This window comes from Gobius niger (genome assembly GCF_951799975.1).
Source record: "Gobius niger genome assembly, chromosome: 3".
Lineage (NCBI taxonomy): Eukaryota > Metazoa > Chordata > Actinopteri > Gobiiformes > Gobiidae > Gobius > Gobius niger.
The window spans coordinates 28390590-28403284 of record NC_136854.1 but is presented as its reverse complement, the minus strand read 5'-3'; the positions used below and the strand labels follow the sequence as shown (position 1 = coordinate 28403284).

General features: G+C 40.1%; 1 protein-coding gene across 1 annotated transcript; it reads left to right on the top strand.

Moving 5' to 3' along the window:
- Positions 1 to 8267: 8267 nt before the first annotated feature.
- Positions 8268 to 11818, top strand: LOC306961076 (keratin, type I cytoskeletal 50 kDa-like; the record flags this gene model as incomplete). The annotated part of the gene is made up of 8 exons (XM_079553687.1): positions 8268 to 8644; positions 8879 to 8961; positions 9083 to 9239; positions 9761 to 9922; positions 10006 to 10131; positions 11063 to 11283; positions 11378 to 11388; positions 11721 to 11818. Exons 1-8 carry the CDS (start codon positions 8306 to 8308, stop codon positions 11816 to 11818), a joined length of 1197 nt encoding a protein of 398 aa, XP_079409813.1. The 5' UTR covers positions 8268 to 8305.
- Positions 11819 to 12695: the final 877 nt, after the last annotated feature.

Genomic DNA, 12695 nt, shown 5'->3' with positions numbered 1-12695 from the left:
CGACTGTTTGACTTCAAGTGAATCTGGAGCCAGTTATAATCTTCATGACTCAGATAAGATTCTCCCACTCCCTTCACATCACACCACACACATCGCACACCGACTGGCACCACTGAAACACAAAGATAAGGCCTTTTCTCTGTTCATTTAAACTGAATCTCACTCAATAATAATATGCAAGATATCTTCTTTTGGCGCACCTGACTTCTTTTGACACCTTTGACAGATACTGATGTACTGCATGAATACTTAAGTTGTGCATTGTTGGCTTCTGATGCCTTATAACCGAACAGCTGCAGGCGAAACAGTTGTAAAGATTGACAGGCTGAGTTGAACAAGTCGCACAGAGGCAAAAACATTTATCCAGCAGTACGTTGAATAAAAGGTTTCTTCTAAAGGCTTTTATGTTATTTGTAAATGGAGTCCGTTCATGCATTTTAATTGCAGACAAAACAAAGATCTGAGAATAATGAAAAGTATGAGGCCATTCAGGAGGAAGGATGAGGGAGTCCACCTCAAAATTCAACAATAATAAACTGCTATTTGTTTGCATGGCAACCAGAAAAGCGGCTCTCGCTACCTCACTATCCATTGTCTTTTCTTGGCAATCGAGATTCCTCACCTGAGTAAAGCCTCTGGCCGTATCTGGGCCATTTGTGCAACTCTGGGAATGAATGCTGTCTCTAGTTCACATGTCTTGTTCAAATGTTTTCTGATTTTGCATGCATGTCATATAGCCCTTCTATACACTACTTTAGAAAAGGGAATCAACAGTAGGGAGTGGAGTCTCTTGCCTCTTTGCAAGAAGATTGTGGGTTCTGTTCTCTGGGGGGGAAAAAAGAGTAAAATCTGTTCTCCTTTCGATGTTCTTGCAACTTTGTTTAACCATACAGGGTGGCGCATGAGTGTGTTGTGCCCCAACCCTAAGGTAGATTAATGTAAAGGCAGCATACTGTATTTGTAGTTGAAAAAATTGGGAGGCTGGAGTGCTACTTGGATGTATATCAGTTTAAACTTGGTCTTTTGGGTGCTCTTCAGTGCAGGGATCTGTTTCAGCAAAAAAGAAAATCAAGCAAACTGAGGAACTCCAAAAGTAGAGATAATAAAAAGCCTCTATTTAAACATGGCTAGATGAGATAAAATTGCCAACGCGTTTCGGCTCTAGGCCTTCCTCAGGGCAAGCTGATACTGTACTTATAATATGCAAAATGTCGGTCTATATGGTACAGTTCATCTCCAGGAACTACAGAAGAAAATGACCCTGCATCAGTTACACACAATGGCAGAAATATTAATAATTACGCATTTCTATATTGCTTATGATTTCTCGACATCTCTACCATGATGGATAATTCCTGGAAGACTGAGAGCCAACAAGCACTGATGCTTCAAGCTCTCCTAAAGAAAATATACACTGCAACTGCACTGTGGTATATCATGATAAATAGCTGATTACAGGGTGTGCGCTGGCTGTGTGTGCGGTTGCTAAGTGTGACTCAGTGCTGTGGCTGTGAGGCTCATTTGAGCGTGCCACGCCCCTCCACAACAGCCTGTGCCATCTGCGGCTACCTCTGCTGCACCCTGCACATGTGTGGACAAATCGAAACATACCATCACCATACTGTACACCTATGATACACACCAGCTGTACATCAATATGTTAATACTTTCCTAGATCTCCACTAGCAGCAGCAGGTTATATCAACACACCCGCCTTAAAGTTTTCACTCAATAATTAGTCACAGGCTAATAAAATCAATATTGTGTCAGGTGAAAGTCAAGCACACTCAAAGCTCGGGTCAAAACACATGCTGTGGGCCAAAAGGGCACAGGTTCTCAACTGGTGGGTCGTGGAAAGGTTTTCAGTGGTTCACTAGCCTTTCCCAGAAAACATTTACTTTAATATTTTTGAACATAATCACTACTTGAGTCTGTTAAAATGACTGTTATTGGGTTGTTTTGATCGTAATTTCAACCTTTTTGACTTATTTAATGCTTATCCAACAACATTTTGGAGGAAAAGACGATATTTTAAGTATAAGTTGTATTTCAGTCGCAGCTTGTCATCCCAGGGTGATGGTGGGTCCAAAACATAGACTGTAGAAAAACAGCTGAGAACCACTGCTATAGGGATGAAGGTGAAACTTAAAACATGACCATTTGAGGCCCTTCCTAATTCAGCTGCTGTACTCTTATGCATAACTTGTTTGCCTGTTCTAAGTCTCTTGCTTCTCTTTTTCTATGAATTATTTGTGTTTTGTTATGTGTGTGTGTTAATGTGCAGGCAAGCTACCACATGATTTCCCTTGAGCTTAAAACGGCAAACTATTTCACGATCAAGTGGCGTGATTTCAAGTTTAACTTTTAACAACTCTGTAGCATGCAGAGTTGTTCTGTGTCTCTGATCTTCCATGCCACACCTTTCTTCTTGCTTCTGAACCGGCCTATGTGTTGAACAGTAATGCGGTGCAAGTGCCCCATCTAGTGAAACTGTGAAATAACAGGCACACGCGTCTGACAGCACTGAGTATCACAGACCACACCCAAAGAAGCCTACTGCTGTCTTCATTCTGTGACTTTTTACGAGGAGAAACTCAAGCAAAGACTGGAGTGTGAACTTCCTTCAGGCAATTGATATTCTTCCATACAAGTTTATGTCATTTTGAACCTCACCTTTTTAAAGCGCATCCCACAGTGAGCGAGGAATTGTTAGTTTTGTTACCTTTAAGAACCATTTGTGGCTTCAGAAAGGTGGCTCATATTTTACAATGAGACGTTTGTAATATTGTATTCACGTTAACTCACACACGGACCCCGGATGTCTTGCAAAGATGTGTATGTGTGATGCAGTTTAGATGAGCTCTGAAAACATCGTTGTCACTGTTCACTTGTTTTGATGTTCAATAGTCGGCTCTCATCCTGATGTATTATGTATTTATTATTTTGTCTTTGCATCTGTCCTGGTTGCTCTATTTGTTTCTCTGTACCATTAACCTACAAAAGGCTCTACAGATGGAAATAAACCTATAATAACATATTTTTCATGTACAAATGTGCCTCCTACAAATGTTTAAGTCATTACCCCCAAAAGGTTTCATGGCACTTTCTTAAGTACTAAATACTGTCGGTTTGTATGAGAAGCTATGTGAGAGGTGAGGGTTTTTTTTTTCAGCTGTGAATCTTGAGGAGCTCACAAAGGGGTGAGGTCTGACGCTGGGCTGTGATTGGCCAGTTCAGTTGCTTTGTATTGCATAATACGGGGCAAATACATACCACATGCGGTTGTGCTGGGGTGTGTTCATTCTGCATTTGGTAGGTAAGAAAGAAGAAAAACTGTAATAAACATTTTGGGAGAAAGTATCTATTATTACAGTGGGTTGCGTAAGTATCCGCCCCCCTTTAACTTTTCAACATTTTGCCATGCTATAGATCATAAATATATTTAATTGAAATGTTATGTAAAAGACACACACTAAGTGACGCACAGTTGTGAAGTGAAATGAAATTGATACATGATTTGGAACTTTTTCTATAAATAAAAACTAAAAAAAGTGGGGTTTGCAAAAGTATCTCTACCCCCCTGAGTTAATACTTTGTGAAACCGCCTTTTGCTGCAATTACAGCTGCAAGTCTTTTGGGGCATGCCTCTACCAGTCCTGCACATCTTGAGACTAGATTTATATTTTCCCATTCCTCTTTGCAAAACAGCACAAGCTCAGTTAGATAGATGGAGAGTGCCTGTGAACCACTGTTTTTACATCTTTCTAGACTCTATTTAGTGATAAGGTCAACATGTGATCCTTCAGAAATCATCAGGCAACTTCTCAAGGCAATTGGTTGCACTAAAGGAAACCCCCACTTTTATGTTATTTATTCAATTCACTTCACGATTGTGTGTCACATAAAGTGTCTTTCATGTAAAATTTCAATTTAATATATTTATGTTTGTGGTCCATAACATGGCAAAATGTTGAAAAGTGAAAGAGGACGGACACACAGGCAAAAACAAATGCAGGATAAAATGTCTCATTTCAAGAAAACATCCATGTGTCTTGTCCAATTAGTTGGTGAAATGAGTGTTTAACTTTTCCATCACTTATGTAAAGGTGCATTGTGCAACCTTTTATGTGGAAAAAAAGGGATAAAACCCCAAAACGTTTTTATTAGTGTGTATTTGATCTTATAGTGACCCAGCAGCTATAGAGTGGGCAGCTTGGCACCTTTACTTTCCGTCACATTGGTCTCTATAGGATCAATTGTTTGGAAGGTTTTCACTGCAGAAAACCTATAAAAAACAGAAAACCTAAAACAATTGATCCTGGAGCAGCAACCCCCGTGAAAGTAAAGGCTATGCTGCATATTGCCTATGCTCCAGAAGATGCTTGAACAGCAAAAGGCATTTTAAAACAAACTTCTTGATCAACAAGAGAATAGTTTCCAATCATGTGTTCAAGTGATTGTGGACTCTCTGTATGTTTGTATGGACAATTTATTTAAAGATGTTCAAAGTGTGACTAAATACATTCAGGACCTGAAAACAAGCCTCCAGTTTTCCCAGTAGATGAAATAAAAGCTAAATCAAACAGGATGGCTAAATAACATCAACCATTGCAGAACGTCTTGGTGAATACCAAGCTTCTTTGAACAGCTTAACTAAACTGGATTACATGGATAAAAATTTAGAAAAAAATTACATTGTGATTGATGTCAAAGGTAAAGAAACTTTTTCTAGAGCATCTTAGAATAGAACCATTATTTTTCAAAAAATAGAGAAAATGGACAAACATTCCCCCAACGTGTTTCAGGGGCTATAGGTTTGTTCATTTGGACATGCCATAAAGAAACTGTAAAGGCATTTTAACTTCACCAGAGAGTGCCTTGGTTTCTCTGTTTTTTGAATGCCTTTCTTGCTGCTCCAAAGAGCACCTCTGTTTTTTAATCACACTGGAGGAGATCCAGGAAGGGCTTCTCCCTTCCTCTTTTTGATAGAACCAAAACATTTTGAATTTGAAAGGACATCAGATTTTGAAATGACTACTGGATGACCAAGATCTATTCTGCTTGAACTAACAAGGACAAACAAGAAATACTGAAGAGACTCCCTGAAAGGCACAATCATCTTTGTCATTGAGGGCTACTCGCATTAAACGAAAGTAACTGATTCCTAAACTTAGAGAAGAGAGGTCCCTCCATCCGGGGACAAAGAGGGCGACCTCCACTTTCCTCCCCACCTCCATCCGCCTGCTGAATGAACGACTGTGTGGACCATGGTCTATCACAGGCCCACTGTATTGTTTATTATTATAGCACATGTTGATTGTGTTGTGTGACTGTGGAGGTACTGTTTTTATTGGGCCTGTACTGGCACTTCCTCTGCAAATGAAGTTCCTAATGGATAAATAAAGTGAATTTGATTTGATTTTCAGTGGAGGGGAACATCGGCATCGCCTTCCTGAAGTATGAACTGGTACATCCTCCTTGTTCCAGTTAAAATACCTTACACCTTAAGGTATTAGAATATTGCCTTTTGTTGGGTTTTTAACTCTTCTTTTGAATTAATTGAAAGGAAAGATTTGAGAATTCATTTTACTGTAACTGATGCAGAACCATTTTTTATGGAAATTACAAAATCTATTTGTCAACTTGTATTTAAAAGTATATATACATGCAAAAAAAATGTAATTTAATCTCAGTTATTTATTTTTTTCTAATTGAAGATGTTTCACACATGTTTTGGGGAGACTGGAATAGAGGCAAAAACTGCAGTAGCAAGGTCATGTTGTCCGAAGCCTTTTATTGACCTTTTGAAAATCCATGCCAGTCAGATGAGTCACTGTTGAGAAAAGAGGAAGATGAAATGTACTTTTATTACTATTAATTACAGCTGTAACATAACATTGTTGCTTTGTACATACAAAGATCATAAACCACTTCTACATGTTGCTACATGCATCTTTAATGTATGGACAGCACAATGCACTCAGATAATAACTCACTGACAGGACAGCTCTCCCAGTACAGAGTAAATAAAGGTGTTAAAGCCGTGAAAGGCTCTCTCACATTGGGACATGTCTCAGAACTGGAGGGTGTCAAATGAATGAAGAGCGAGTCAGGCAACATTTTTGTCTTTGGGGTTAAGCTTTGACATGAATTAGAGTCAGATACGTGTTGAACAGGCCTGAAAGAAACTGAGACAGACCATTTATGAACTTATCTCATCGATCATGTTTCACTGATCCTGGGCGGTTTGACCTGAGGCGTCAACCTGGGCCTTGGAGGAAGAAAGGGATTAAATATTTTTAGCTTTTTTGTGGTTTGCTAAATTGTGATAAATCACATGCTTTCTGTGTCTGACTTTCTGTTGTGGGTGACGTTGTACTGTAAAATATGTGAAATATAGATGTAAAAACAAATTATATTGATTGTAAAGTTTGCATAAATTAATTACATTCTAAAAATAAATCTGTAGTTAGTATAATCACTACCACTGCAATCACTATTAACTAGTTTAGTATAACATGATTATTGACGATTATTGGTACCAATAAGATGACTCTTATAAAAATGTCCAAGAAAAATAACTTCCCATTAATTAACTTGAGTGTTCAACAACAATTTTGTTAGACGAAATACAGTCAGAAAACAAATTGCATCTAACAGCACTGTCAAAACACACATTCAGACAAACAGATAGCTTTAACCTCTAACCAATAACCAACGTAGCTGTGAGGAATCCTCACTAAATCATTTTTGTCACACATACATAGATGGCACAAAATGATTTTCCTGTTTTTATACCGTACGTGGTAAATTTAAAGAGTTTGATTGACAGTGTTTGAGATATGATCAAGGATCCATCATCTGTGTCTGTGCCACACCTTTCTTATCTCTATACATGGCTGAAGGCCCCGTGAAGTGACACAGGCAGCTCAGGCATGTTTGTCTAGGACATTGCTATGAACCACTACTACTGTAACCTCCACATCCAAACTAATGACTTAGTTGTAGTTTATAGCCCTATAAAGGTGAGTTGTGTTTCCAGTGAAGTAAAGCCACAGTTGTGTTTCCCATTGTGCAGATAAATAAATGGGGCAATACTCGAAAAACAAGTTTGGCTGCACTATAGAGATAAGCACATGTAAATGCAAGGTTTTAGATAAGTATCAGTTGCACTGAGAAAGCACGAGTCCATCGAGATGTTACAGTATTGTCAGCAGTAAAATCAACAGGCTTTATTGTGATAGATTTTGATTTATTTTACATAATGATTTCATAATTCATTGTTATAAATTTGTTTGAATTTTCACTTAACATTTATTTTGTTTCAATTAAATAAGTTGCATTTTAATATATATATGCTTCATCCCAACATCCGTTGGTCTTGATTGTCCATTCTTGGAAGACAATACATCCTTTGCTATATAAAATAACTGCTGATCCTCTGAAGCACTACAAGTAGCTTGCATTGGGTCTCCCTTTTGTCAACTGTTAAGCTAACAGTAGTGTAGTCGACATTTTTAAGACGGTACGTTTAACATGAGCAATTCAAACAAGCTCAAGAATGAAAAACATCTCTTCCTGCAAATCTTTCATGACCTTTATGAAAAATATTTCCTGTAGCGTCCCTGACAGGTGTTTGAGTTGCATCACAGCCGAATTAATGAATGGCTTGAAGAGGCATTGTACATTTTGCTCAAAGCAACATCTTATTATCCTCAGATGAGCTCAGTAGTTAAGCCTAACATGTGTTGAAATGTGCTTTAATTTGGACACATGCAAGTGATTTCTCAGGGAGGGAGCAGAATGAAGGCGAGAAGCTACTTGCAGGCTGGTGTCAAAAATACCCAGCTTAGTGGCAGAGATGCCTGGGCTCACCCCTGACCCAAAGTTTCATCTTGGTGGAATTGTCACTGCCGCATGCCATTTCTGTCCTAATTAGCATAGTAATAAGAAAATCTACTGAGCAAAAACTCAATACTATGGAATGAAAATACCTGAAGAGATAAGGGAGATTTGAAAAAAAGTGACCGGGTGAGTGTTTGTTGCACGCCCTGTCATTAGCTAATCACAGCATCTCAAATCACAGGTCTGACTTGTACAAAGGCGCACCCACCCTTACTGATGGACTGATTGCAAAGGGGGTAGGTGGGTATCCAGTACGGTGGCATTTTTCTCTTTCAACAAACTCTGGCCACTCCCACTTCCACTGTGCAAGTCTGCTATATAACCAAGGAAACTAGGGGACTCTTTCAACTGCAGATCCACTCCAGTCATCCTACCTGGTCCACAGCAAACAACCTCCAATATGTCTCTGAGATACAACAAGGCCTCCAGCGTCTATGGAGGAGCCGGAGGCAGAGCCACCCGCATCTCCTCAGCCCAGCTGAACTACTCCTCTGGTGGGGGCTACTCTTCAAGAGGCTTTGACTTGACTGATGGCCTGGACCTCCATGTTGGGGCCAACGAGAAGGCCACCATGCAGAACCTGAATGACCGTCTTGCCTCCTACCTGGAGAAAGTGAGAACCCTGGAGAAGGAGAATGACCGCCTGGAGAAGTTGATCAGGGACTGGTACCAGAGCCGCACTGTCATCACCCACGACTACACCCACTACTTTGCCACCATCGAAGACCTGAAGGACAAGGTAAGACCCAGAGACACAGTATGACAAAGACACTGATATGTAGGTCAAAATGACTTTTGATGAATGAATGATCAATTTTGCTTTTGGTTTCAAATTGGCTTGGTTGAAGGTGTCTGATGGATGGGGGAAAAAAATCACAGTGAAAATCACTTGACACACTTACTGTTGCAGCAAGTTCCCAAATATGTGTCAAGGAACACTCTGTAGTTTCATAATTGATCTTTTTCTGTCTAGATCCGTGTGGCCTCCAGGATCAATGCCAAAATCGTCCTGGACATCGACAATGCTAAACTGGCAGCTGATGACTTCAAAATGAAGTGAGTATCTTTCTGCGTCAGTGCACAAATGAAACTTTACTTTAAGTGCCCCAAAACATGCATCTCCCTAACACCTTCCATGGCCCAGTGAAACTCTGTTGACCTGTCCTGCCATTGACAGGTATGAGAACGAGCTGGCCATGCGTCTGGCAGTGGAGGCGGACATTGCTGGGCTGAAGAGGGTCATCGATGAGATGAACCTGGCCAGGATGGATCTGGAGAGTCAGTACGAGGGACTGAAGGATGAGCTGATCATGCTCAAGAGGAACCACGAGGAGGTGAGGTTTATGACGACTAATGAGTTTACATTTGTCACTACACACACTGAAGCGCAACACCCTGAGCATACATACTGCAAGCGCTGAAGATGAATGAAACACATCCATTCAGAGGAGAGCACCATTCATTGTTGACAGATGAGGTAAGGCAAAGCAAGCAAAAGCAGGTCTGCCACACATCACATTACTACACTGACCTCACCTCCTTTTGTCAAACTTGAATTACAATACAGTTATAATACATTAAGTTCAGATGGTGGTATGATTAACACTCTTCATACAGGGCAGCGCCTAGATAGCAGTTAGCGGGGCAAAGGCCACCCCCGGAAAGGTCTTATACACACAAAACTCTCAAATTAAGTTTTAAGTTTTAAAAAACAGACAGAATGGGTAAGTGTAAAAATATTGCTGGATTGAATATGAATGCAAAGTGCATCATAGTTTAAATAGGCAGGCAGCATAACACACAAGCACCAATAATGCTATTATTGACCAAATATTGCTGTGATTGACTCTTGCAGGAGCTGATTCTGCTGAGGGCCAATGCCGGATCAGACGTCCATGTCACAGTTGACGCCACTCCATCCGCTGACCTAAACGGCGCTATGTCTGAAATCCGTGAACACTACGAGGGGGTCATCGCCAAAAACCGCAAAGAACTCGAGTCTTGGTACCAGGGCAAGGTGAGACTCACAGCCACATATGAGCAATATCATAATAAGTGTATTTCAACTACTGTAACATTGTGTGGATGTTTACTTTCCAGATTGCTGCAGTGGAGCAGGAAGTGATCACACAAACAGAGACACTTTCTGTTACCCGCACAGAAATCAAAGACCTGAAGAGCACCCTCCAGAGGCTCCAGATTGAACTGCAGTCGCACATCAGCATGGTAAGTCAGCAGCAAGTCCCCTTCTGCAAGGACAAGGCAAACACATTTCAGGAGAAAGATACTTTTCCACAATATTCTAATTTTCCGAGTTTCACCTGTATATTAAGAACAGTAGAGGATTTTGTGGAACTGCACAATCACAAAACCTATTCTTTGAATGCACTGCTAGCATTTAGTAATAGTTATTGGCGGGGCCATACCGCCTTTGCTCTGCCCAATCCCGTCAGACCTTGGAAGCTGGGAAGGGCCTGGTCGGTACTTGGATGGGAGACCTTTTAGTAACACCAGGAAGCCTAGCGAATGTAGTGAGGGAGTGAGTGGTTGGTGGTGGTCGGAGGGGCCGATGGCGCAGACTGGTTGCCTTGCTTCCGTCAGTCTACCCCAGGGCAGCTGTGGCTACAATAGTAGCTTACCTCCAAGTATGGAATTCCAAGTATGGAATGAATGAATAGTGCAATGTAAAGCGTCTTCGAGTGTCCAGAAAAGCGCTATTTAAAACCGATGCATTATTATTATCATTATTATTATTATTATTATTATTATTATTATTATTATTATTATTATTATTATTATTATTATTATTATTATTATTATTATTATTATTATTATTGTCTTATTTCAAAAGAATAATGGATAAAAGTTTGCTGAACAGAAATGAGCCAAAGATCGTAGTCTGATTTTTACTGTGCCCTCAAAGCACATTCATTAAAGGTGCATGGCGTGTTTCCATGTGCGTTGTACTGCCCCTACCAAATAAACCAATAAGTAAATAAATGTAGAAGTAAGAATAACTTCATTGCAGTTGACAAATAGGGTCTCAACCTATTTTCCAAACAAGACACTTGGTATGAAGACTGTTATTAATGTGCTCTAAAGCAAAGTGTGTCTTCACCATCAATAGCTACAGTACACCCTTACTTTGTGCGTGCAGAAAGCATCTTTGGAGAACACGCTGGCGGAGACACAGGCCCGTTACGCGGCTCAGTTGGCCTCACTCCAGCAAGCAGTGACTTCTTTGGAGGCTCAGCTCGCCCAGCTCCATGCAAACATCACCTCCAACAAACAAGAATATGACATGCTGCTGGACCTCAAGACCCGGCTGGAGCTGGAGATCGCAGAGTACAGGAGGCTGCTGGACGGAGAGGATGAGAGGTGAGAGACACTTTTGGGAAAATGTAAACAGGTTAGACCAAAAAGCATTTGACTAATCTTCTCCTGTCTTTTCTTTGCTCTTTCTCATCACTAGCTCCAAACAAGGTAAGCATTGTTTTCATATTATGCCCAAATCATGATCAATTAAAAGTTTGTTCCCTGTTTAGTCAATGGTGTTCAATAGTTAATTAATTATCAGAATCAGAGCTGGGTTTGAGCTCCATTTGGTCTACTTACACATTCATACTGTGTATCTTTTGTTATGGAAATAATAGAAATGCAGTCATTTTGGGAACGTTAGTTTGTTAACTCTAAGCAGGCCCGTTTCCTTGGTAGTTGGCCAGTTTTTTTCTCTGGTCTACTTAGAATTACATAGCTATGTGTTCATATTTTACTAAATAAAAAGACTCATGTTTGGCCTTTCCTTTTGCATTCAGTGGTTACCAAGGTCATAACTGTTGTGGAGACTGTTGTGGACGGAAGAGTGGTGGAAAGCAGCAAGACGGTGGACGTGGACGTGGATCAGATCGAGTGAAGTTCCTAAACTAACATTCAATAAAGATCTTGCAGTTGCATCCCAAAGTTGGTGTTTTGGCCGGTTGTGGTTTGTCCTTTGAATATGTTATATTCTCTAAAATGCAACACTCATTTTGAGGGAGTTAAAACTGCTTGCGGAAAACTACAGCAATGAGCAGGTTAGCTCAGGGATTACTGCTGAGGTAACATAATCTGTTGTGCCTGCAGCATAAACAGATTTTTATGCTATTGTATCATTCCTTTTACCTGTTCATGTTTGAAGTGAAATTGATCGGCCTGAACATGTATCTGTCTAAACAGTACATTTATTCTGATTGAGTTACCTTAAGATGGAGTCAAGGAATATAAATAGTAATAAACAAAAAATGTGTTCAGAATATAAAACGTGTCAAAAAGTTTATACTCAGTGCAGGTGATTGATGAAGTGTCTTTGAATATAGAGATTATTGCATGTGGTTGTGCAAAGAAGTTATGTAAAGTAGACTCTTTAAATTTATGACAATTAAGACTTTAAAGGATCTATATCATGCTATTTTAGCCATTCCAAAGTTAAGTATATGCATTTATATGATATATTGTACCTCTACCACTATTGAGCACTCATTTTTGTGATAAATATAAGTGTTTTCTGGAGGTATTTTTCTAACCCGGAAGACACAACGCTTCGATTCAGTTAACTCCGCCCCCTCTCTCCGCACATACTTTAACGTAATATAAATAAACAGCAACAAGTGAAGATACTTCACAATGCAGTTATACGGAGTTGACATCTGCAACACAGCTTCGGGCGGCACGGTAGCGCAGCGGTTAGCGCCTCCGCTTCACAGCTAGAAGGTCCCGGGTTCGATTCCCACCAGGACGGGGCCTTTCTGTGT